Source organism: Pristis pectinata, chromosome 17, assembly GCF_009764475.1.
Source record: "Pristis pectinata isolate sPriPec2 chromosome 17, sPriPec2.1.pri, whole genome shotgun sequence".
Taxonomy (NCBI): Eukaryota; Metazoa; Chordata; class Chondrichthyes; order Rhinopristiformes; family Pristidae; genus Pristis; species Pristis pectinata.
Genome location: NC_067421.1, coordinates 27638468 through 27666238, shown reverse-complemented (window position 1 = coordinate 27666238; position 27771 = coordinate 27638468). Strand labels below are relative to the sequence as shown.

The 27771-nt window shown below is 37.2% G+C and overlaps 1 protein-coding gene across 2 annotated transcripts in view; it reads left to right on the top strand.

Moving 5' to 3' along the window:
- ap1b1 (adaptor related protein complex 1 subunit beta 1) overlaps nt 1–27771 on the top strand; it is a 52712-nt gene continuing 24941 nt past the window's right edge. For both annotated transcript variants that reach the window (XM_052031929.1, XM_052031928.1), the window contains exons 1-10: nt 1–126; nt 2570–2627; nt 7901–8006; nt 10911–11046; nt 14651–14896; nt 21195–21385; nt 21718–21939; nt 23704–23824; nt 26019–26114; nt 26863–26978. In XM_052031929.1, the coding sequence (XP_051887889.1) occupies nt 2591–2627; nt 7901–8006; nt 10911–11046; nt 14651–14896; nt 21195–21385; nt 21718–21939; nt 23704–23824; nt 26019–26114; nt 26863–26978 (1271 nt within the window). In that variant the 5' untranslated portion in view covers nt 1–126; nt 2570–2590. The remainder of the gene's footprint in view (nt 127–2569; nt 2628–7900; nt 8007–10910; nt 11047–14650; nt 14897–21194; nt 21386–21717; nt 21940–23703; nt 23825–26018; nt 26115–26862; nt 26979–27771) is intronic.

The following is a 27771-nucleotide window of genomic DNA, read 5'->3' as shown; positions in this document are numbered from 1 at the left end:
GGGACGGCGCCGCGGAGCTGGGTGAGTGGCGGACATCTTGGAGCTGCGGTCGGAGGGAGAGGGTCTGGGGCGGCCTCGGGCACAGCGGCTCCTTCCTTCCTGCGTTCCACACGGCCGGCTGAACGGGTGAGTGTTCTCCCGGACCGGCTGCAGCACCTGCTCTGGCCGCTGTCACAGCTGGGAACCCCCTCCCTCTGCTCCAGGACCACCCCCCCCCCCGGCCCGCAGGTGGAAGCCGGGATCAGCTGGTTGTTGGGCTGGGGAGCGGGTGAGGGGTCCCGGGGGGGGGGGGGGGGAAGGTGGTCGGGGACAGGGGAGGAGGAGAGGGAGGGCGGATGAGGGGCCGGGGAGGAGGAGAGGGAGGGCGAATGAGGGGCCAGGGAGGAGGAGAGGGAGGGCGGATGAGGGGCCGGGGAGGAGGAGAGGGAGGGCGGATGAGGGGCCGGGGAGGAGGAGAGGGAGGGCGGATGAGGGGCCGGGGAGGAGGAGAGGGAGGGCGGATGAGGGGCCGGGGCAGGGGAGGAGGAGGAGAGGGAGGGGGGGGTGAGGGGCCGGGGCAGGGGAGGAGGAGGAGAGGGAGGGGGGGTGAGGGGCCGGGGCAGGGGAGGAGGAGGAGAGGGAGGGGGGGTGAGGGGCCGGGGCAGGGGAGGAGGAGGCCCAGGGTGAGAGGGGCTCATGGGGGGGGAAGAAGGGAGGGAGACTTGAAGGTATGGACAGGGTGGTTTGGTGAGAGTTCAGGAGTTGGTGGGAGAAGAGAGTCTGGAGGTACCAACAGAGATCGAGAGCAGGGTACTGGGGGAGAGAGAGGATCATTTGATGGCACTGTGGAAATGGGGGTGGGGGGAGGATTAGGTCAAAGGTTTTGAAGCAGGGATCTGGTTGTCATTGCGTAGCTAGGCTCTGGCTAGACTAGAGTAGCTTTGCTGTGACTGAGTGAGGGCTGCTTAGTTTACCAGATCTGTTAGTATACATTGCTCTTTTCCCCTCTAATCTTAAACGTGATTATTACATTCCCCCTACTTGATAGCCATAACCCACTTTAGGAATGAAACCTGCCAAGTTACTCCATGGTCATGTCTCAGCCCCTCATTGAAAGAATGGTTATGAATCGCTGCCTTGTCGACAAGGTGCACAGAAAGTTCATGGCTGATTGATTTGTGGGGATGGGGTTGTGAGATAAATGTTGAGAGTCAATGGTTCATTGGCTGTTCAACATTGAAATTCAACTGATATTCAAGCACAGATAAAATTGAGATATATAGGTACTTGCAAGTACAAGCTCTTTCTTCTGATTAGGTAGTTACACAAAATTTATGGTCTGCTGACCCTGCAAACAGTATTGGATATTAGATTCAATTGGTGTTCATGGTATTATGCCATCTCTTATCTTGGCAATGCATTTTGCTTTGCTTTCAGAAAGCCTGTAAATCTTCATTATACATTTTTTGAAAAGGCCAGAAGTTTAAATGGCTATCATGCACACTAAAATACTAAGGCTATACATGATTATACTTCATCTTTATGTAAAAACAAAACATTGCCAAAGAAGTTTCATACTTTGATATAATTGGCTGGCTCATTAAAAGAGCTAAGAGAGGCATGTTGGGGTGTGGACATTATGAATTTTATGTGATTCTATTAAGTGCAACATTTGTTGCACAGAAGCAGGTCATTCCACCTGGTGCACTTATGTCAGTATAATGCTACTTCTGATCCTTTTCCTAACTTCAACTCATTCCATGAAAATAAACTATTCTTTTCACTTGTGCTATTATCCAACTTCTGTGCATCTACATACTACAAGCTTCAGCTTCTCAGCTGTATTGGGTTATCATTTTCAGCACTCTGGCCTGAAATTATGATCAAATGGATTGGATGTATTAATGACTGTCAGGATTTTGGGCTCTTCCTTGAGTGTAAATATACTGTCTATATCATTAAACGATTTCATAATTCTAAAGCTCTCGGTCAGATGTTTAGAATGCTCTCTTTTAGATGCTTGTGGTTCTGGCATCAAGCATAATCGTTTTTTTACACTAGTATCTCTGTAGTAAAGTCATTACCAGAACTCTGCACAATATTGGGTGAATATTACCTAACCAAAATTCCAATATAATATGAATGATCCATTTGGGAATTCTTCTGAAAATAAAATGGTCCCTTGTACTTTGTTTTCCATTTTTATAGTGTTGTTGACAAGCATTGTTACAAGTAACTGTGTGTAACTGGTTTCCTATGTGCTACTACATCATTTCAAATCTACATCCCAGAAATGTGTGTTCTCCTTATTTCTCCTACCAAATGATAATATTTTGTGACCCATCTGAAATGAAATTACTTTGGCTGGTTCCAGAGTAGCCATATATAAAGGTAATTGCTCAGTTCGAAGTCTTTGAAATTTCTCGTTATAGTTGTCTATAGTATAATCTGAAGGGCTGGCTGGTTGCAGAACAAATTTCACAATGGCTCATGCAGCTCAAAGCTGATTAATCAGTAACCATGTTTTCCTGTTGGGAATGCCCATGTTGCTGGTTCAGCAGAAAAAAAATACGTTTTTTTTCTTTTTCAGGAAACTTGTTCCAGGATCACCATGACGGATTCTAAATATTTTACAACAACCAAGAAAGGTAGCTACTTTTGTTTTTTAATTGTAACAACTGTAAAATAGTTAAAGGACTATGAGTAAACTAACAGCTTTTCAACTTATTTACTATAATTGTTGCAAAGATCAATGTGCTTTTAAAAATCAGACTTCTTCCCCTTTGCCATCAGATTTCTGAACGGTTCATAAACACTACTTCGTTTTTCCTTTCTTTTACATATTTATTTATTTTCGTAATTTAGAGATTTTTATGTCTTTGCATTATACACCTGCCGCAAAACAACAAATTTCACGTCATATGTCTGATAATAAATTTGATTCTGATTTAGTTCTATATGGTGATGTTATGCCTGCTAAATATCCAAATTCCATGTTCTCTTGTCCCTTTTGCTCATCTGTACTTTTGTTTTGCAATGTTTCTTGCATTTAAGTGCAGGTACTTTCACTCTTGGAGAGGAGCGATTAAAACTACGTGACAGTTTTATGACTTCTTCTGCTATCAGTTTCTGACATATTAAGATTCCTACCATTGAATATCCAGGTTCAGAAATAGACAGTTCAGCCCTGTGAGTCTGTTATGCTGTTGATTTAGATTATGACTGATTTTTGCTTCATTTCCAATTATCTATCCTTGCTAGATTCTCTTAACACCCTTAGCGAAAACCAGTATAACTCGATGTGAGAAAAGTTTATATTGAACAGACCTTTTGAATGAGATAATTCTGCATTTCCAGTGGCCTTCGTGTTTAATAGTGTCTCCTGATTTCACTGATATGACTTGACTCATGTTTTAAGATTGTGTCTCCATATTCTGGACTTCTTTCATCAGAGGAAGTATTTTCTCTTTATACATCATATTTAATTCCTTTCTCAATTTAAACACCTCAGTCAGATCCCCTTTCAACTGAACGCAAGAGAAACAAATCAAGTTTATGCCCCTTATCCAGATATAAGGTGCATGTAAAGCCTGTTTAAGCATTGGCTCAAAAAGGTCTCTTCAGTGACCCAAGATGTTTGTGATTGCCAAATTATTTGGGAAATGCCAAATCTTTTGTGTTTGCTTTCGGTAGACAACCACAATGTTCAGAATGAAAATAATTATTAGAATTAGTTAGCCATAGTTACATTTAAAATATAATTACTGAGCAGTCATTTTTAAAACTATTAATCCACCTCAATTGTAACATCTTGGGGTCTGCATTGAGTATCACATTTGCGATCTTCGTAAGAAAAGCTACACTTTTTAAAGAAAAAGTTTTTAAAGACCAGAATTGCACACACTACTCCAAATGCAACCTAACCAAAGTTTTATTTAGCTATGACATAACTTCCTTGCTCTTATACTCAATGCCCTGACCAATGAAGGCAAGCATGCCATGTATCTTCTTTACCAACCTATCTACTTGTGTGGCCACTCTCAGGGAGCTGTGGACTTGGACCTCAAGATCCCTCTGTACATTAATGCTCTTAAGAGTCCTGCTATTAACTGTATTCTTTCCTCTTGCGTTTGACCTCCCAAAGTGCAAGACGTCACATCTGCCATTTCTCCACCGATATCTGTAACTGATCTATATTCTGCTGCATCCTTTGACAACCTTCTTCACTGTCCACAACTCTTGGTGTTGTCTGCAATTGTATCCACCTATATTTGCTTTCCTTCCGGCTGAAATCTTCAACACCACCCTCTGGTTTAAGTCCTCATCTCTAATCTTTCTTTGCCCTTAAGCCTCTGCTCCCTCCACTGTGGCAAATTGATTTTACCAGCACTTTATCCAGACAATATTAAAAGCATCTATTTGCAACTATTCCTAGAAAAAAGTTTTGTGAAATTTTGTATATCAAAAAGACTGGAGAAATAAGTTGAAATTATTTTGATGCTGCCTATTCCTAAGGGCTGAGGGTGGTGTGCTCTTTGTTATAGCAACATTAGATTTGTACCTCAAAGAATCAATATCATTATAGCAAAAATTCATAAATTTAATGTTAGTCAATTGAAGAATACCTCATCTCCAAAATAAAATGTCCTTGTATAGCCTGTTCTCCAGTACCAGCAAGGTTCTTGTAAACCTCCCCTGCACCATCTCTTACCCTTTCTTAGTTGTGTCAGTTATCCCTTCAAAGTCGAAAATTTGAACAAGTATTGCTTTTGATATTGAATGCTGTAATATAGAGTTTGTCTAAGAATTTAATCCGAGAAGATCAAAATTGAAGCAGAAGTCTTATGACTCTCCTGCATCTGGAAAAGTAAGTTCTGATGAGTTCTTTTTGTAAATCTCATTTCCTGATGCATGGATCATCCTCATGTAATTGGCAGACCAGAAGGTTTTGTGTGGTCTGCTTCTTACCACAATTTTGTGTATTGCATCACAGCTCTATTTCACCATGTCAGCTCTTGATTTACTGATGGGTACAGAGGTGATATATCTGTTGGCTTATTTCTTCACAGCAAGGGTCTCTGTTTGCTGTTTCATTTCTCCTTGACTGGTGACAACTCTCCTGCTGTTTGCTGGTGCTATTCTTGCAAAAATGGGCAAACTATTGGTATTTTTTAGGTTATGGTTGGCTTTATAATTCTACAGTTGTCGTTCAGCACCAGATTGTGTTTTATTCTGTGTGGGCAAAGTTTTCCCATTTCAGCAAAACTTACTTGACACTGGCTTTGCTTCTCATCATCTTAACTTGAGTCTTGCAAGGGAGTGCAGTCTAGGTTTACTCCAGTCATAATAGGAAAGACATGCCATGCCCTTGAATCTTTCTAACTGCTGATACTATCACCTTTCACTGAGTATCCCCAGCAATATTGCTAGAACAGATGTAGCTAAAGTTTCAGTTAAGCTGCTGTGACAGTATTCAATTTCAGTGTATGTTGACTGGAGATAAGGTTACTCCTTGTATGTGGCATATTTTACATTGTAAAATGTGGCACATTTTACATTGTAAAATGCTTAATCAACTACACTTGCTGAGATATGATAAAGTGCCCAACTTGGTGTTTTTGCCTTTTTTAAAGTGTTTCCTTTGAAGCTGCTAGATACACTCCATTAAATTATCAGAAGTTTGCTTGCCAAATTCTTTTCATGAGCGCAGTTTTGGTAATATTTCCTAATGTACTTGGGCTAATCTCCACTAACCAGATGTGTAGAATATTAAGGAACACAAATGAAATTGCAGTGTGAACTTTTACGTCATAATTAGATTGAAAAAAATGAGATGCTGGAGGAACTCAGCATGCCAGGCAGCATCCGTGGAGAAAAGCAGACGGTCAACGTTTCGGGTCAGAACCCTTTTTCATCTAGATTCCAGCTTCTGTGGTCCTTTGTTTCTCTATCATAATTAGATTGGGTTTAACTGTAGTGCACTTATTGCTTTTATATCTGCAAATTCCAGTTCTGTCACTGTTTAGTTTCCCAACTGTTAGGTTTGTCTACTGTTATTTGGTTATGAGCTTGTAGCAACCTCATTCCCTTCTATAGTCTATATTTAATGGCTATTTTTGTATTTTATCTGAAAGCGTAGAGTGCTCTTTATGCTCGAGGCCTGCAGTGTTTGTTAAACAGTACATGTCAGTCAATTTATACAGTGCCAAGGGCATTCAGTAGATTTATGATATGTTTTTGTGGGTGTATGATTTAGAGAACTCTTAAGGTATGATCTAATTACAAACTTGTGCTATGAAATCTTTTGCTGTGACTTTAACCTTTTGTGATGTTTGGTCTGCTTAAAAATTATACTGGCAAATGAATTAGTTCTCTATTCACTCCAGGATCTGCCTGGTAAGTGCATGCAAGGTGCACTGGTAGCTCTTGTAAGGAGAAAGAACAGTTTGGTGGGAGGGTTCGAAAAATTATTCTGGCAGACACATTTTTGGTGAGAACTCAACCTTTCATTCAGTGTATTAACATGTGCATTTCAATTGGGTAGTTAAGCTTGCCGTGGCTGTTTTATTTGAACATCATTAAAACCTAATATAATAGAAATGGCTTTCCATAAATAATGTTGCAATTTCTTTTGGGTAGTCAATGTCTTAATTTGCATATCCTTGATTTAGTCATTGCTCAGGTCATTGTTCATTGCTGAAGGTGTCTTTGATAGTATGCTCCATTTTGATTATCATTTTATTTCCCTTTTTTTGTGAGGATGCTGTATTTACTAGTTTGTTCTTTACCTGTATTTCTGCTACACAAACAGCCATAATGTGAGGATCACCTGTGTCATGCTCAACACATTGTAAAAATCAATGTAGAATAAACAGATACAGTGTTGCTAACAGTTTCTTGGTGAAAGAGGAGGTGCCTTCACCATCTAGAGAATATTGATATTACTGAATATTATGGACATCACAGTTTAGCTAGGATAACTACTGCTGCTGTGAAAATTTAGTCGATTCTAGTTTTCTAATTCCTGCATGTCTGGGACTCCAGTGATTCAATGTGGATGTTCCCCCATACAAAAGCAAAATTCAAGATTCTGGAAATCTGAAATAAAGTAAATTAGTAGATTTCTAATTTTTGCCAGTTCTGCTGAAGGGTCCATGGCTTAGAACGCTGACAGTTTCTCTGTACACACGCTTCCTGATAGGAGTATTTCCAGCAATTTGTTTTATTTAGGCCTTCACCTGTGTCCATTGTCACAATCAAACCAACATTGATGCTGAAGTTGATGCAGGCACAAGCCCTTTTCATTATGGCATATTGATCTTTACAATCTGTGTTGAGTATGATATACTGTATTTGACCCCCACATTACGGCTGTTCGTGTAACATAACTTCAGCCTTACAGAATTCACAAATCTCTACCCAAAAATTTGAGATGTGGAATAAAATTCACTCTCATGGAATTTACGTAGAGGGAAAACACGTAAATAAATAATTTTTTTTCAATTTGCATTTCTTGATGCATGCGCAGGTAATGTGGCTTCGCGTCACGGGGAAAATCACAATATGGACTATTTTCTAGGAATGCAACCCCCACCCCGATAACACCTGTAATGGGAAATCAAAGTGTGGCTAAAAGTAGAACTTTTCATGGTGAATTGTAATGAACAATTAACAATTTTCCACAGAGAGGACATAAAATATTCCAATTGGCTAACACTTCAAATGGAAGCAAACAAATATTCTAATTTGATGGCAATCACTAATGTTATAACTATTTCTGATATAATGAATATTTGTGAACCACTGATTGGAATTATAAAGTATATTTTTCTGAAAAAGGGATAACCATTAGGCACCATTTCACTTTGATCGTGGTGTATCTTTTCTTCAATTAAATAGTGCCATGTTTTATCAACTATAGGAGAAATCTTTGAACTCAAAGCAGAACTCAACAGTGACAAGAAGGAGAAAAAGAAGGAAGCAGTGAAGAAAGTGATTGCATCGATGACTGTTGGGAAAGATGTCAGGTAAGTCCAATATTATGAGTCTTAACAAATCAGCATTATGAAATTGGGCAGGAGAAAGTAAGTATGTATTGAAATTGTGCACTTAAATTGTTTTTCCAATAGTTCTTATCATAAAAGTGACAATGTTAACTGAATATTCTCCACTTTTGAAGCTTTTAAGGCTGGCTACCTAAGCACTAGTGTTACTCCTATTCAAAATTGCAAGAATCCTCTTAAAGCTTTGTATCTAGCTTTAAAATTCAAGATGTTTCAAATATTTTATGTTTTGGCATATTACATTGTTTGTGCTCTTGAGAGTTTTGTGAATATAAACCAATCAAAATAACAACTACAGTTCATAACTGTTTATTAAATCTACTCAAAATCTTGTCCGTGTGCTGTAAATTTGATGTGGTTTTCTTTCAGAATGGTGGTGGAATTTTCAGGTTGCTTTTTACATTGTATTAGCAACTGGTGACGAGTTTGATGCATTATTTCTTAATACACAGGGTGTTTAACTGCAGATAGGTGGTGTAGTGGAGTTAAAAATGGATTCAGGAAAATAACTAGCAATAGGTAAAGGAGGGAGAAAGTGCTGTATTATTGCTATTGTTAGGCTAACTGGCTTGCAGTTCCCAGGTTTATCCCTATTTGTATTTTTTTTGAACAAAACTGAAGCATTTGCAGTTCCTCCGATCCCCAGCACCATTTGCACTTTTGCATCTAAATGGACTGGTTTCCTTTTCCACTGAGACCTACCAGTTTTTTTAGTACTTCCTCTTTATTTTTATCTTATCCAATTTTTCTAATTTTTTTTGTGATATTAGCAGCATTCTCCTCAAAGGACATGCACAATACATATTTAATGATTCAATAATGTGCTTTGCTCAGAGTACCCCCTTTGGTTCATAATTGGCTCTATCCTGCTCTGAATACACTTTATGTATGTATAAAAAAGATGTTTGGGTTCCTTTTTGAATTACTAGTTATTCTGAAAGATTTGCAGCATTCTGTGCATTAAACTATCCCTTCCTATTCAAGCAGCCTTTCCTTAATTCGAGATTTTACCGCAAGATAAAACGTCCTTTCACCCTCTATTAATGATATCATCCCTCAGTCTAATAAACTCCACGGAGTACATCTCTTCACATTCTAAATAGTACTGAAAAAGCAGTTTTTGGTGATGTTTTGTGTAAAATAAGCAGACATCAAAAAGATAATCTGTCTGATCTTCAGAAGCACTTTTTCCATAAATGGAGGCAAGTATCTGGAGTAGCCTTTCGGGACAATATTTGAAATGTAATTCCAGATATGTTCCAAAGCTACCTCAACATTGTGCTTGTGGAGGAACTTTAATTTCTCTGCAAGGTGAAGGCATGAGATACCTGTTTTTGGTTTTGAGGGATTTATCAGCAATTGTGCAGTTGTAAAGCTTAGACAGTTTTCTCCAGGTAACATGGTAATTTTGGTTTAGAATATTGAATTATCCAATTATTTTATAGCAGCAAGATTACATATGCATCGAAGTGAGAGCTTAAAGTTTCAGTTATCAGATCATTTTGAATTAATCATAGATATTATGCTGCTGATTGTTATTGCAACTAACGTAATGTTCATCACTGGAAAATATAGAAAACTTTTTTGTCCAAATTGCTTCCCTTCTGCTTTTGTGGCAAACAGCTTTAAATCCAATGAAACTAAAGAGAATAACTCTTGCCAATCAAAGATAAAGATTGTGACCACAAATTTGATAAGTATTCATGATAAAGTATATAATTTGCATTCAGATTTTGAAAGCCCTGAAGTGCAGATTGTAATTTATTCATCAAGATCCATGACTTATTAACAGTTAGTGTGAAAATGCCTTCAATGCAATCTAATCTTTCTTGGGCTTTTTCTTTAAAAAATGATTGAATATGCTTACCTTTCATATGGTATAACCTTTCATATGGTATAACCTTTCATTGACTAAGAATTGTATGTTCCCTTCAGTACTAACAAATTACAAGAAAATTGTTGTCATTTGATGGATCTGAACACAGAAATAAAAATGAAGTAATTGAAATATGTCGCTTAGAACTATGGACAGAAACTTGCTGGGACATATTTCAGTTCTGCATTGGGCTGCCAACACTTAATCAGTATAAGTGCCACTAAATTTGGGATTTATACAGGACCAAGATGATCCAAACTTGTTGGCCACTCTTTGTCAGTTCCCTGACTGACTGCCATTAGACTCTTCATGGAGTCTGTTTGCAGAGTGTAAATTAGCTGCTGTTTCTCAATAGTCATGCTGGGAAATCTGCCCTTTGACCCTGAGCCAGATTAGAACTGGCACAAGGGGCATTGTGTTTACTCGTACAGATGGAGGGGAATAATTGCAAGGGACCTAGGTAAGCGTTAGACAATTTGCAATATTTTGAATTTTGAAGACTGGCAGGGTGGATTTGCCACCTGCTGTGAGGCTGCAGGCATCATCTGCCGCGTGGAAAATCGGTTCATGGCTGCATTTCCAACTTGTGAACTGTCAGGGTAACGAGCGGTTCATAGGAACAGAACCCTACCGTAAACTGTGGAGAATTGTTTTTTGTAGGTAGGACTAGTTCTTGACCACCCACATGACACTGTGTTAAGCACCCACTGCATAGGGCTTTCATACTGGGGATCAGGGTGATTTTGGACAACTGTTTGACCATGTAGATCTGGAAATATGTCCTTACTTGCCATATCCTGAGCCATTAAGCACACTTTGATTTCTGATGTATAGACATTGCTCAGATAATTGCATGTGGGCATTCTAGAGATGTATTCCTATGACCGTAGTTACAATGCAAGGATATAGATTGTTCATTGTCTCAACTTCTATAGTTCATTAGGAAGTTCTTTTTATATTTTCTACTTTGTCTTTTATTTTGTTCAATGCAGTGCCCTCTTTCCTGATGTTGTCAACTGCATGCAGACGGACAATTTGGAGTTGAAGAAGCTGGTGTACCTCTACCTAATGAACTATGCAAAGAGCCAACCAGATATGGCAATAATGGCTGTCAACACTTTTGTTAAGGTATATATTCTGAAGTGTTATATTTTTAATATATGTACAAAATGTTTTTCAGGCATCAAAAGTAAACAATTTAGTTACTGTCTGAAAAGAGATCTTAAGTGTAAGAGGGCAATCTATTATTTTTCCATCAAACTGGACCTCACATTTTTACACATTCCATTAACCCCATCTTTGCCCATTTGCTTAACTTAGCTGAAAAGTCTCTACATTCTCCCTCACAGAACACGCTGCAACCTAACTTTGACAGCAACACTTCCCTCCTAACAACAATACATTTCAAAAGTAAATTCTCGTGTAAAATTTATTTAGGCAACTGAAAAATGTGCAATTATTCAAGTTTTTTTTTCTCCAGAGTATTATGCATAATTCAGCACCAATTGACTGAAATTCTACCTCGGCTTGCTCGTACGGAAGTGGAAAATACATTGCTTAGACAAATTAGAGGGATCTTGACAGGGGCAAATAGTCATTATGATGCCTGCAAATCCTTTGACATTTATATGTGTATCCACATGGAAGTCCTGGAGTGCAGTGATAACTCCAATCTCTTTGCTACCAACTGTCCCTATTTTGTTGTTCTGGATTCTCCATAAGGTCCTGTGCAGAAATGGAGATTTCCCTGCTGGCTGCCTTTGCCGTGTAATTCTCCCTGTGCTGGTTAGAGTTGGTGCAGAAGACTTCTCCGGCAATGTGCAAGTGATTTACAAGCTCCTGAGGGATGAATAAGTTGTTAGGAGTGGGGTCAAGTTGACTGGGCTGTCAGAAAAGCAGCTGGGAAGGGAACTGCTCCCAGAAGGCACAGCTACAATACTTAGTCCAGCCCCACAAGGAGGTGATGTGGGAGTGGGTGGGATTTGGGAAATAAAATAATTTGTCATAAATTGTATTAAGTAGGAAACAATTCAATTCACCACAGTCCTTACAGATCCTATGTAGCATATGTGCTCTCTCAATACGAATAATCAGACGTGCCTCCTTTTGCACAGTTTCTCTTAAAGTTGTTGACCAGAGTTTAAAAAGGAACATTTTGAAGCAGCAAAACATAGTGTCTATACTGATGGCTACCAACCACTTAACTAGCAACTACAGTGCATTTAAATGACATTTGAGGCAGCTATGGCTACTATTACACAATGAGCAAGCATCAAAGCTTTTATAAGTGCAGCTAACTTGAAGTCCCATGCCTGTGCTGGAGTGAGGAGTAATCAGTGGGCAATCATACTGGAGAGCAGCATTTACTGGAGGCTTGTTTAAGATGCCAACAGAAGATTTGGTCCATTGTTTCTGAGGTATGCTTGATGTTACTTGTAGGTACCAAATGGGAATAGTTTCCATTTCTCAGCCTAGAGAATGTTCAACTGGAGTACCAAAATACTTTGCCAATGAATCCAATATTTTTAATGGTTACTGCCACTATTTTGGAGAGAATGAAAGTTAATAAGTGTTTGTAAGATTTTATAAATGATTTCACAGACTGAAAGGGAGAGTAGAGCCCACTGCTCTACTCTCTCTACACTCATGACTGTGTGGCTCGGCACAGCTCAAACGTCATCTATAAATTCGCCGATGACACCACTGTTGTTGGCAGAATCTCAGATGGCGATGAGGAGGCATACAGGAGCGAGATAGATTGGCTGGTTGAGTGGTGTAACAACAATAACCTCGCACTCAATGTCAGCAAGATCAAGGAATTGATTGTGGACTTTAGGAAGGGGAAGTAGGGAGGACACACACCAGTCTTCATTTAGGGGTCAGCAGTGGAAAGGGTGAGCAGCTTCAAGTTCCAGGGTGTCAACATCTCAGAGGATCTATCTTGGGCCCAACACGTTGATGCAATCATGAAGAAGGCATGCCAGTGGCTCTACTTCATTAGGAGTTTGAGGAGATTTGGTATGTCACCAAAGACTCTTGCAAATTTCTACAGATGTACAGTGGAGAGCATTCTGACTGGTTGCATCACCGCCTGGTATGGAGGTTCCAATGCTCGGGATCGAAAGAGGCTGCAGAGGGTTGTAGATTTAGCCAGCTCCATCACAGGCACAACCCTACCCTACCCTCCATCGAGGACATCTTCAAGAGGCGGTGCCTCAAGAAGGTGGCATCCATCATTAAGGACCCTCACCAACCTGGACATGCCTTCTTCTCATTACTACCATCAGGGAGGAGATACAGGAGCCTGAAGACCCACACTCAATGTTTCAGGAACATTGTTCCCCTCTGCCATCAGATTTCTGAATGATCCATGAACACTACCTCATTATTTCCTCTTTTGCACTATTTATTTTTTGTAACGTATAGTAATTTTTATGTTTTTGTCTTGCACTGTACTGCAGCCACAAAACGAGTTTCACGATGTATGTCAGTGATAATAAACCCAATTCTGATTCATGTCTGCAGCCTTAAGCATTTTCACATTTACAAAACTGATTGTAGTCTTCCCATTGGGAACTTAAATAATCTTGTTTGTTGAGATCAATAAGTACAGACAAAACACCAAAGAAACTTCTAAGCAAGCCATTACCTTATGATTTGAAACTGAAATTAATATTTCATTTGTTAGGTTGCAAACTTTAGTGTTGGGCTGACTATTGTACAGAGTGTCTGTGTTAAAAAGCCATAATCGTATTGAAACAAGAATTTATGGTTCGTTGGTTTATTTGGTGAATTAGACTCTCAATTTATTGCCTCCAGTAGCATTATGTTATGCTATACTACTGTGCATCCTGCAAGGTTATTTGGATTTTAGAAATCAAAAGTTGTTGCTTTACTAAGAAAAAATCTTCCTGAGGCAAATGTTGAGTTGAATATTGAATGAAAGTAGATGTCAATTAGTTCAAATGTGTTAGTGTTTTAATATGACTATGCATTAATTTTGTATACGAATGAGTCCCTGAAATCTGTTTTTCCACATGATCTGCAGTTACTAGGTACTTTTAGAAAAAATCTTGAGATGTGGAAACCGTGATTATGCATAATCATTTCCTTCATAGATTTAGATCCTTGGGCATTTCACTGAATTAGTTACTTCGGGTTCATTTTTCTTGCTGCCTGTGGCTTTTAATAATGACCCTTGGAGAGACTGGATTTCTTTTTAAACTGTTGTCACAGAGTTATGTTAATTTTACAGAGTTGTCATGAATTTAGCATGTAGGAAAGTCAAATGAATACTTGGTTATTCTTTCATTTCACACCTTAATGGCTTTGGGAAAATGGTCCTTTCAATGGCGTGTTTAGTTGTTTCTCTCTTGTTCCTGTCCGTCTGAAAGCATTGGGTACCATTTTGTACCGTGCGACTACTTGTGTATGACCCAAATGTTCTCCACCCTAAATATGCTAATTTCAAAAGGGTTTGCTGAATCACAGCTGGTATTGGGGACTTTGTCAAATTTATCTTCTAATCTCAATTGAAACTATGTAGCTTAACACAGCCAGGATGTCTGGGATATTATGGGTCTTTTGGGCTTTAGACTATCAGGGGAGTTCAGTAAACGTATTCATTTTCAAAGCCAATCTTTGAAAATGTTTCATTCCCTTCCTGGTCATCTTGTGTTGAACAGTTTCTTTCCTTTACTAAAAATGATTGTGTTGTTTGTTCAATTTTTAGGACTGTGAAGATCCCAATCCACTTATCAGAGCGCTGGCTGTGAGAACAATGGGCTGTATCCGTGTGGATAAAATCACTGAGTATTTGTGTGAGCCCCTGCGAAAATGTCTAAAGGACGAAGACCCCTATGTACGAAAGACTGCTGCTGTCTGTGTAGCCAAGCTACATGATATCAATGCACAGCTGGTAGAAGATCAGGGATTCCTGGACACTCTAAAGGATCTGATATCTGACTCCAATCCAATGGTAAATAAAATGTTGATATTACTCCTGATGTTTGTTGTCACTAATATGAAGATAAGTTAAAGCTGGTAAAGTTAGAAAAAAAAATTGCAGGGTAATGTGACCAGTACCTGAACTGTCAGAACTCTCGATTTATGTCTGCCAATTTTTATTTATTAAATGAAGCATTTGCAGTCCACTGAAGTGGAGAATGTCAATTCGGAAATGCTAGAAGCACTTAAAGCATATGTAAAGAAAAAAAGTTAATGTTTTAGATATACTTTCTGATGAAAGGTTCGACCAAAAATGTTAAGGTTTTTATTTCTGTCTTTACAAATGCTAGAATATCTGTTTGTTTTCAGCATTTCGGTTTTTTTCCCCCAGACTGCTAGCACTGGGGCATTCTGTTTTTGCAGGCTATTGTGTTTTTCACTTGGGTCTATTCTGTTGACCAGATCATCTAATTTGGCAGGTTTTCTTTCGCATCACCCCTCAGTTGGTGGACCAGTAATTTGACTCAATGTCCACTTATTTGCCGTTGCAGTATATGGAAATTTATTGCTTATTTTATGAACTCTAGTAGTTGGTAGCATTAAGAAGAAGGCACTGTGTATCACAAATCTGGTGCAAGTAAACTGATATTTAAAATTAAGCGCTGGTCTTGTGACAAGAACCTGCATAGTTCTGTATTCTTCATGATGCAGTTGAAAATATCAGGAATCCCACCTATTGACTTGGAGCTTGACAAAATCTGGGCTGACAACAACAGTGTTATATTGAGGAAATGCTGCATTATCAAAAATAGTTTCCTTTAGAAGACAAATTGTGACCCTAACATTTCATTCAGGCGCATGCAAAAAAATTCCTTTGTATTATTCAAAGGATAGACTGTGCCAAGAGTAGCATAATTAATCATTCATTACTTGTGTGATTGTGCTTCTCCCCACAGTGGCTGGCATGTTTGCCAATATTCAGCAGTATTTATCAGGCACCGCTTGTGAAGAGTGAAACAATTAACATTTCATTCGATCTGCTTTCCAATATTTTGCTTTTAGATGTTTACCTACTTGCCTGGAGTTCACAAGACATTTATTGGCTTTGAAATGATTGAGAAGTCCTGAGGTGGTGATGAGGCTTTATACAAATGAGTCTGTTCATTTTGCATGGATGACAAATGGGTGAAGTTTTTGTTATTCAGATTGGGATAGAAACTGGATGGCTAGTTACTATTTCAAATTCTCGAAATAGTTAGAATATGAGATAAATTATGCTAACTTAATCACTCATCTTTTCCTAGATGTTGTCTTTGCAAGTAGGAGTGTTGAAGGGTAAGTATTAGATAGCTAGTATACAAAAGGACATGGATGCTTTGAATGACATACTGACATTTTTAGGTAATAATAAGCAGTGCATTTAGGGTTGGGTGTAATTGTTTTACATATGATTAGATATGAGAGGAAAGTACTTGTGGAGCCCTGAGTTCTTCCAGTTTAAAATAGGGCATCCACGTAATCAGGAGTAGGGAGAACTTCAGGACATTTTGTAGCAATGTTAGTGTAAGTAATAACTCAGGATTCATTGACCATTACACCATTGTAAGCTAATGAGTTTTGCTTCTGACAAAACACTTTCAGTTTATGAAATGTTTGATTTTGTAATGGGGTCAGTATATTTTTTTCTGTATTGTATGTTCCAACAAGGTGAATTGAACTCAGGGACACCTTACCATATGCTGATGCAACTTAGCTTCAGTTTTTGTCAGTTGATAGCATCTGTGTTTATGCGTGATCTAAGCTATCAATCATTTTTAATAACTTCAGTCAAGGAGCACAGATATTAATTTCATTATTTAATATGGTAAAACTGAAGTATAACTGTGTACTTTAAAAATGGGATATTTATTAGTCACATGTACATCGAAACACAGTGAAATGCATCTTTTGTGCTTAAAAATATAGATTTCCATTTATGTAACCCATTTCTTTAAATAATTCTGAAAGCTGAGGTATTCTTCTAGATATTTTGGAAAGTTTGTGTTGAAGTCCTGACCTTCATGGTTATACACAAATTAAAAATATTTAAGTACATGACCTCTCATTTCCCTGCTCTTCAAGAGGAACACAAAACTCTCCTTAAGCTGCATGCTTGAGGCCTCAAGTTATATTTTTTTGAAGTACCATTATAATTAAAAGTTTCCAAAATGGAAACTGCTTCATTCTACTCTATATTCCTGTGGTAGCTCAGCTGAGATCAGAAACCTGCATGTTGTGAATGGTAAATGTGCATTGCATTATGTCACAGCACGTTTGAAAATTTTATGAACTCTCTTAAATCAAGTAATGTTGTCTAAAATCCAAAGCTTATGAGCTTATGTAGATGGGGATTCTTGTAAAAATGTCATATTTTTACTACTGATATGTTAACATTACCAGAGCTGATACTTAAACTGAAACATATCATACCAATGAAATTATAGCACTGTGCATATATTACGAAACTGTTGAGCAATTTGCTGTGGAAAAAACTATGTGCCAATGTCATTACCCTGTGGTTTGTTTCTGCAGGATACTTGCATGAAATTACATTTTATGGTTTCTATTATGCCTGGGAGAGCGCAAATTCAGTTGCTGATATCCAACTAGATTATAAAAAGGGCACTTGTATGAACAAAGAGATACTTATATATGATTTTATTTTTGATCTGTTCTGCATGAGCCTTAACTGCACATTCAAAATATGTTAATCTTACTCTGCAATAACATTTTGAAACTGTAAAGTTTGACTTCCTCACCCCCAAGAAGCTTAAGATTGTTTTAATTAATTCTGTTAATTAATTTAGCTGATTCATTTTGAAATTTAAGTCCAAATTTGACAGGCACAAGTAATTTTGGTTCAGTAATTTTACTTTAATATGGGAAGATAGAGTAAGTACATGAGCTTGGAAGCTATCTGTATGAATGTATTGTAATTATATTCCTTTCACTAGCTAGTACCCAAGCTTGTAATAACACCAAACGGGGAAATTTCATATCATTAAGACTGGGATATTGAAATATTCTTTGGCAGTTGACACCTGAGTTTTGATAACAACATAACCTTGAGAATGGTTGAAATTTTCTCCTGTGATCTTCTAATACCAGTTGTGCTGATTCTTTGGTCACTTATTTGGAGTTTATTGCAATGGTCTCACATAGTTTTTTTAGGAAGTTTGAAACAGGCAAAATTGCAATAAACCTCCTGGGTAAATTTCTTAATGAGTTGATTATAAATTGCTTCGTTCAGATGATTTAAATCATATTTTTAGATCTAACTTCCTACTTTAAGTTATTTATATTATTTAATAAAAATTATGGAACAGAGTGGTGAGTTGAAAGAAAAATTCTTAACTGGCAGCTAAGTGCATCTTGTGAATTTCAACATACACAAGCTGGAAATGCAATATGTACACTTTCTTAACTTTCTAACTGTGATCATGGCATCTTTTAAGTATTAACTGCCATTAAGACTTCAGGATGACTTGAATTGTATTTCCTTCTTTTCCATTGTTTATGAGTAGCATGGAGAATGAGAGGATGGAAAAAGATTTCATTCAGTATTGATTTTGCAGGTATAATAAGCAGTTGGCCTCAAATAGAGCATTATTGGAGAAGCTTGTTCACCAGCCTGTTACTATTCAGTAACACTTAGTTTATCTGATATGCAAAGTTACGAAAGACAAAAGAATCTTATTAAGATCTCCGATAGCTGCAAATAATATCATTTCAGGGAAATGTTAAATGAAATGTTCTGCTTCTCAATAGCAAAGAATCATCCTTTCCTCTAGTGGCTGATTTCTTTTTTGTAAGATCCAGTAATTTGAAGGATTTCTTGCATTGATGGGAAGCGGCTGAAATGCTTGGTAGTTTCTCTTCCAATATGGATCTTAAATGTTGAAAACAATATTATCCTGCTGTTATTTAATCTGCGCTTTTGTCACAAATTGCTACTGGAAGTTCAGCATGCAAAACTTTGGGGTGATGTCAAAATATTTCTGTTACTAGTAGCTGTATGGATGAAAAGTACATAATGATCCACTTGGGTTTTTATGCCTGACACTTCCTGTGACCAGTTAACAATTTTCAATGGTGTACATAATTATGGTACTTGCTTCTCTTTCAAAGTCTTTTGGGCAGTACTTAATAATTTAATCCGTCATTAAGATCTCATATGAAGCCGTTTTAATCCGCTCCAACATATATGAATTTAATACATTTAAATTGTTACGGATTTTCTAAGTTGTTGCTTGCATTCTTCAATCAATAGATTGGTATCAATAAAGTGAGATTGAGTGACAGTTTCAAAAATTGCAAGCAATAGTTAATGCAAGTATTAAGTCATTATTCATCAATGTAACAGAATCCAGTCTGTTTGCAGCTGTAGAATTTTGAAGGTTCTTGTTCTTGAGTGTTTTGCTTTATCTTTGTAGGGTAAAGTTAAAATAAGGTGCTGTTCCTATTTGACCCATATGAAAGTATGTCCTTGCTCAAATGTTTTAAAGTAAGAAACAACATAAATAGGTCTTTAATAGGGACTTTATAACCTCCTGGACTCAAACATCATTACATTTCGGATCTACCTTCAGGTAAATCAAAATTTTTAACCTTTTCCCTACAAATATCAAGAAACAACATCACGTCTTTTAATTAGACATTTCATATCCTTTGGCTGGAACACTAAATTTGCATTCCGAGGTTAGCATTAGATGGGCTTATGCCTCCTGCTTGAAACCCACAGCTCTTCTATCCTTTAGCAACTCCATGAGTCCAACTGAGCTGGCAGCTTGCAGTCTTCTTACGAGTGCTCTGCCATTCGCAAACAGGCCTCAGCCGATGGATACTGAGATCCAGCCCTGCGCCTTCCTGGTGGCCTTTGTACAGTTTGTACTGTCAAATGCCCTTTCATCTGTTTCTAAATGTCTCTGATGATCAGAAATAGATTTAAAATTTAACAGACTTATTTAAAAACAAATTTAACAGGTGTAAATTAATTAAAAGCAATTAAACTAGAAAAAACAAATCACTTGCCTTCAGTTCAGATCAGTGACTTCATTCAAACGAATAGGGCCACACTAGATATGTCAGCCATAAAGGTTAGGTACTCTGGACAGTGCAGAGTCCAGCAGCAGAGCAGAAGATCAAATGTGCATATCTGAGTTACAGCTGCTTCCATGCTTCTGCATTGCACAGGAGTGTAGACCTGTGCATTGCTGTTAGTGTGCGGTTCTCTCCAGATCTGCCAGATGGAGAGGGATATGATCTGAACCATTAATGTTAATAATTTAAGATTAGAACTAGTGTTTTCTTTTTTGTTGGTACTGATTCTGACATTCACACTTACACATCCATTAGACCCAAACTGTTTCTTGTCCTATGACTATTCCTTTTTGCCTTGCATTGTTATCCCTTTTGTTAATTTATCTTGCACTCTATAATGGACATGGTGTTCTTCACCTGTCCCTGTCTCAATACTTAAGACTTGTTGCATCTTTTTCTAGTTCTGACAAGATATTTAACTATCCCACTGATGTGCCTGAACTGCTGAATTTTTCTACCACTTCCCATTTTTGTGATATTGAACTGTTCATTACTACCTTGAGCCTTTGTGTTGATGACTACAAATGTTAGGCTTAATTTAAATGTCTAAATGCTGAACCCAAAACGTGTCTGGAGTAGTTTTATAAAAGATGTGTCATTTGGATATGTTATAGACTCAGAGTTGTAGCACAGAAACCGGCCCGTCAGTCCACCATGTTCACTTTTTGCCCATCTACATGAATCACATTTCCCAATACCAGGTCAGAATCTTTCTATACCTTGCCTATTTAAGTGCCTATCTAAATATCCCTTAAGCATAGTGATTGCATCTTACTCCAACACCTCCTGTGGCAGCAAGTTCCAGATATCAACCATTCTCTGCATTAAAAAAAATCTTGCCCCTCAAATTCTCACCTGAACCCACTACCTTCTTGTTTTTGATACCCCAACAATGTAAAAGATTCTGACTATCTACCTCTTATAATTTTATATATCTCTATCAGGTCACCCCCTCAGCTTCCTTCACTTGAGAGAAAATTAGCCAGCCTCTTCATTCTCTCCCCACTATTACAGTCCTCCAATCCAGGTAACATCCTGGTGAATCTCCTCTGCCTTTTCATCTAACTTTACCCTAAATCTTTAATTTACAGGTCATTGCAAATACTGTGGCAGATTTGTCAGAGATTGCAGAATCTCATCTGAACAACAACTTATTAGATCTCTAACCTTACCCCCAAATCTTTTTACAGGTCGTTGCAAATGCTGTGGCAGCTCTGTCGGAGATTGCGGAATCTCATCCGAACAGCAACTTATTAGACCTCAACTTTCAGACTATCAACAAGCTTTTAACAGCCTTAAATGAATGTACTGAATGGGGTCAGATATTTATCCTTGATTGTTTAGCCAACTATAGCCCGAAAGATGACCGAGAGGCTCAAAGGTAAAACTGTCAGAGCTGATGACATGAAATTTTTATTTAGCTTGGAAAAAATTTTAAGTACAAGTCAAATGCTAATTTATTTTTAATTATGTTACAAATAATGTTTTTATTCTTCTGTAACGTGTACTTTAATTATTTTAGGAAGACTTGTCCAAGATGTATTTAATTTTGTATTAATAGAATTTGCAACAATAATAATGTTATTTTAAATCTTGTAGTAATGTTGAAAGCTTTTATTCCTATATTTCAAAATAATGTAGTATATGCAAAATGTGCAATTTGAAGTACTGAGGGTATTAACTATAGTTTAATTTAAATGTCTTGCCCAATAGCATCTGTGAACGTGTGACACCACGTTTATCTCATGCCAACTCGGCTGTTGTCCTGTCAGCTGTAAAGGTTCTGATGAAATTCATGGAAATGTTATCAAAGGACTTGGATTACTATGGCACTTTGTTGAAGAAACTGGCTCCCCCACTAGTAACGTTATTGTCTGCAGAACCAGAACTCCAGTATGTAGCCCTCAGGAACATCAACCTCATTGTACAGAAAAGGTACTTTGAACTCTGTGATTGTAGGTCTGGTAGAAAAAGAATATTTCTACAGTAATATTAAAAAGCTACCAGGAGCATTTATTTTATCCAGAATGTCCATGTTTCATGAAATATCTCTCATCAGCTGTAATAATTATCTCTTCATAGAGTAATACAGCATAGAAATAGGCCATTTGGCCCGACTGGTCCATGCTGACCAAGATTCCCATCTAAGATTGTCCCATTTGCCCGCGTTTGACACTTATCCCTCTAAACCTTTTCTATCCATGTACCTATCCAAATGTCTTTTGTTATAGCACCCGCCTCAACTGCTTCCTCTGGCAGCTCGTTCCATAAACGTACCACCCTCTCTGTGGAAAAAGCTGCCCCTCAGGTTCCTATTAAATCTTTCCCCTCACATCTTAAACCTATGCTCTCTACTTCTTGATTCCCCATCCCCGGGAAAAAGACTGTGCGCATTCACCCTATCTGTGCCCCTCATGATTTTATACATAAGATCTCCCCTTAGTCTTCTATGCTGCTCGAAATAAAGTCCTAACTACCCAAACTCTTCCTATAATGCAGTCACTCAAGTCTTCGCAACATTCTCATAAATCTTTTCTGCATTCTTTCCAGCATCTGGCATCTTTGCTATAGCAGGGTGACCAGAACTGAACACAATAATCCAAGTGCAGTCTCACCAGCATCTTGTACACTTTGTGGTCTCGTGTTAGCATCCTGGATTCTTGATATTAGGGCTACAGCTGATTTAGCCATGCATCACTGGCTATGGCAAAAGCACTTCAGATCGTACAGAGCCACATTATCATCTGCCAATCTGCGCACCAACCAAATATGTTGGAAAACAGAGATATTGCAATCATTTCATTAAATACCTTTCCCATTTCCTTCATCTTCAACATAGGTGTGAGGAATTCATTTGTCATACCTAATGTTGATTGTTGATTTGTCACACAGCTAGAGTCTGTTCAGTCAGCTGGCTCTGCCACTTAATCTGGCTCTTGTACCTACTTCTTATGCTCACCTTGCCATTGAGCAGCACACCATCATCCTCTTACTAAACTGGTGATATCCATTTTTATTTTTCTTCTGCTTTGCTCTTCCTTTATTGTTTCAAAATTCTGAGGTGCTTCCTCTTACGGAATCTGGAATACATTGTGGCTCCCCATCTTTACACCTGTTCCACGTTTAAATCGCTACTAAATCTGACCTGCGCTTGCATAGTTTAATCTATAAATGTAATTGACCATGCCCCTTCATCCCTCAATCTCTGGTAGGAATGGTATGCCAGACACAAGTTTGGTAAATTTTATCTGAGTGTGCAAAAAATGTTCATAATACATTACAAAAACTGAAACTGCTCGAAACACTCAGCAGGTCAGGCAGCATCTGTGGAATGAGAAAGAGTTAGCATTTCAGGTGGAAGACTTTTTAGAAGTGGGAAAGAGAAAGTGAGCTAGTTTGAAATTGCAGAGAGAGTTGGGAAAGTTTGGATGGCACAAAGGGAATATCTGATGGGGTGAAACCAGGGTTGCCGGGGGATAAGCTATAGATGAAGTCATCCTGTTGATGGGTTAATGAGGGCAGTTAGAAGGACCATGAACAAAGGAAGGTAAAAGCTATGAAATAAGGGCAGTTAGAGAGAAAGACAATGCAAGCAAAGTGTCTAAAGTGAATACTTGATTGGGATTAAAAGAGTGTTTAAGATCTAGAAATACAATTTTTCTTTTACTTTTATATTACGAGTTTCTCTTTACTTTTTAGGCCTGAGATTCTGAAGCATGAAATGAAGGTTTTCTTTGTAAAATACAATGATCCAATATATGTGAAACTGGAAAAACTGGACATTATGATTCGATTGGCTTCTCAAGCCAACATTGCACAGGTTAGTTACTAGATGGCACCAATTCAGATTTGAATTAGGTTAACTTTTTTTATGCACCTTGAGTGACTGATCTGTAGCCAGTCAGCAAATGGAATACTATGTTTTCAAATTGAGTCACTTTATGAAGCAATTATATACTTTTTAAAATGCTTGCAACCAAAAGATGATTTTCAGACACAGGCATGTTTTGTGCATAATTATTGGAAACTGCTAATGTACACTAATTTGATCTTGATTAAAAAGGTTGTTTGTTTCAAATACTGAATATTCATCTAGTTATTGGAGATCAATAAATGTTAAAGCTGCTGGGAACTGTCATTTCTTCCCATTGTCCCTACAATTATTGTTCCAAAATCAATGTTCTTTGGAAAAATCAGATCTGTATGGATTACAGGCTATGGATTTTCTGAGTGCCTCATTTCCTCCGTGAAGTTAGTTTGCAATAAATAGTTATATTTGAGAGTTCTCTAATTACATACAGACATTTTTGGCTCTATAAAGTCGGTATAGAATTAGAGACCATATAGGTTTCCTAAAGCCAGTGAAGTCTGTCAGGATAAATTTATTGGGCACATTAGTCGTTCCAATACCTGATATGGATTTACAAGAAGACTGGATTAAGGACATATGATTGAATTGCATATTTCTCTGGGGGTACTGAGCTTGTTTGATTTTAACTGGCTAATTCTTAATTTTTATTTTATCATTGAAACTATGCATTTCCATCATACTGTTTGGCTTGGTTTTTTTTCTACCCAATTAAAGCTTGCAGCTATGGAAATCTATTCAGAGTGATTGTGCAATATTTAACTGAGAATGTCTGGAACTTACCAGTGGCATAAATTTTAAAACTTATGCAGCATAAACTTGGCACATTCAGCTTAGATCCTGCATTAGCCTTTATTGAGTAGATCCCTTCAACAAAGGCAATGGAAAACTACTGGTTCCATGTGTTGTAAACTATAATTTCTCAATATTACTTTCTCCAGCGGTTGAGTTTTATTTATCAAATGAATTCTTTCTTTTTATTAGTTTTCAAATTAATACAGATTAATATATAACATCAGTGTTTGTACATGTAATGTAAAGGGATTAGGAGAACAATCATGGCATAGATAATTATAAAGAACAATAAAATATAAAAAAAATCTGTAGATCCCACGATCTCTTAGTAAATGAATATAATATAAAAGAAGGGAAGGAAAAATTATTATATATATAAAAGAAAGAAAAAAAATCCCCAAATCAGTAAGAAAAATTATAAACAATATATCAAACCAAACTAAACTAAACAGAAAAATTTCAAAAAAAAACAAAAAAAAAGACTGGACTGAAATTTCTCAGTAGAAACAGCAATATTATGTCGTCAACTCCGTTCCTCTAAATTGGAAAGTTATTGAAAGGGGATCTATATCATGTAAAAATATTGAATAAATGGACTCCAAATATCTTCAAATTTAAGCGAAGGATCAACAGTACCACTCCTAATTTTTTTCCAAGTTTAAACATAATATAGTTTGAGAGAACCATTGAAAAGTAGTAGGGGGTATTGGATCCTTCCATTTAAGCAAAATGGATCGTTTGGCCATTAATGTAACAAAATCAAATGAATTCTTGTTGATCCCAGCTTGATCTATTTCATTATTATTTCTTAACAAAGGCAAAATATCCAGATTACTAAATTAATACAAAATAAGCTTGACATTTCAGAAGAGTTTTACATGTTCTGAAGAATTTTAGCAATCAAAAAATTGTAACTAAAAGGTGAAAGCATTTGTTGCTTTTATCAGTTAGGAAAATCCACTTGCAGGTGTTAGACAACAGTAATACCAGCAAATGAGCAGGTAAGGTTAATAAAACTAAATATTTTTAAAGAACTATTTGGGCTATATGCTTTTTAAAATTAATATAACTCAGGCCAGGTGAGGATAGATGAGTGTGTATGATTGGGAAAATAAATGTTAAGAAATGTTGAGTACAGTTATTTAGTCTTCTGTCAAATGCAATTTTGGAGGCAGTATCCCTGTTTAGAATGGACAGAATGAATTTCTGAGTGGAGAAAAAAGGGCAATTTATGACTTGAATCACAAAATAGTACAATTGTCATCTAGTTTGCTAAACTGTAAATTTTCCTGAATTAATACTGGATGCAGTTTTTAATCTGTTTATTTTACTTCACCATCCCAACTTGAAGGTTTTGGCAGAATTGAAAGAGTATGCAACTGAAGTAGATGTTGACTTTGTACGGAAAGCTGTGCGTGCGATTGGACGATGTGCAATTAAAGTTGAGGTAAAAATTGAATTTTAAATTATTGCTTGTACAAAAAAGTTTAGAATTCAGTTTATAATCTAAATCAAAATTTCAATGGATTAGAAAGGATTACTAGCTTACTACAGCATTATCAACCAGAGATGATTTTCTGTGGCTAGCTCTGACTAATTTGATGGCAAAAGTAGAATTAAATTATGCTCATTAATGCAGTACTAAAATCATGATTATGTACAGTAAAACTCCACTAATGCAGCATTTCTGGGATTTGGACTAGCAGATTTTCCAGACTATTCTATTAAACCCCAGTATACTTCTAATTTTTTTTTAGATGTTACACAGTAGTGAACTTGGTGAGCTGAAGGGAAGTGCAGGAACCAGGGACGTGTAAACTGATGCTGATCCAATGGGGTTTCTGATTAGTTAGATGGCAGATTATCGGCGTTTTACTTGTACTATTAACAGGGTTAATAAATTATTTATCTGCAAATTTTAAAGAAGTAATTGAATTCTGTTAATGCAGTAGAGTTGATATAAACTGCTCCTTATAAGTCAGAGCTGATAACACCTGTGCCAGAACTACTTGTTAGAGTTTAGATCAGTTTTAAGCCTGCTTGCAGAACTCCAGGGATTTTTTTTTAGTTGACTTCTGTATTTTAAAAAAAAACATTGATTGCAGTTTAAATTAACATTAATTGGCAGTAAATCTGGTAAGGATCTTTCCAATTGAAATAAAAATGCAATAAACTTAATGGATTGTTTGTTGCAGCAATCAGCAGAGCGCTGTGTGAGTACGCTACTTGACCTCATTCAAACAAAGGTAAATTACGTGGTCCAGGAAGCTATTGTAGTAATCAAGGACATTTTCCGCAAGTACCCAAACAAGTAGGTTCATTTCTGCTTTCTGCACGGATTTATTTATTTTGTCCTTCAGTTCGATTTAGGTCAAAAGCTGTATATGTGTAATTTTACGTATGTACTTAGTCAAATAAAGAAGAAATAAATATAAAGAATGATTGAGGTATTCAGATTAAAAAAGAACTGCTGCTTCATTCCAGATTGTAAAGATTTTTATAAAATTTTAAGTTATTCAGAAAGCAATATCTCTTCAGAAGAAATTATTAAAAGCTTTTGCATTTATATTCTTTTCTGAAGTTTGACAGAAATTACTTACAGCTGCTTCATAAACTAAAACTGTAGAGTGCTTGCTTCAATCATATTACCATTGGCTGTAGTTTAACCATGGTCATTTGCAGTTATAAACATTAAAGGTTATGATTCCATTTAAGGTAAATCTAGTCTAAATTTATTTGTCCTGATTTTGCCACCTTCAAAACTTTATATTTTTTCTTGTTTTGCCATTTTGTGGTACCAATGAGCGCACAGAGATCCTATTCTGATACTGCACCAAAAAGGCTGCTCTTATTGAATGATTATAGAATTATAAATTTATAATTAAGCTAATTTTTTTATCTTCATAAATTTTGTTTCATTTCCCAAGCCCTTTTTTCAACCCTTTTTAAATCCCAAAATCTTCTAGTTTTGTACCATTTATTTGAATCCTCCCTCTTTGTGTGATGAGTAGCTCATTCAATCAAGCAAAGAGCCATTGATGCTGTCATCGGTGAATGTTGTGACATTAGCTCAGGTCTGCATAATTAAATTCCTGAGCAGACTG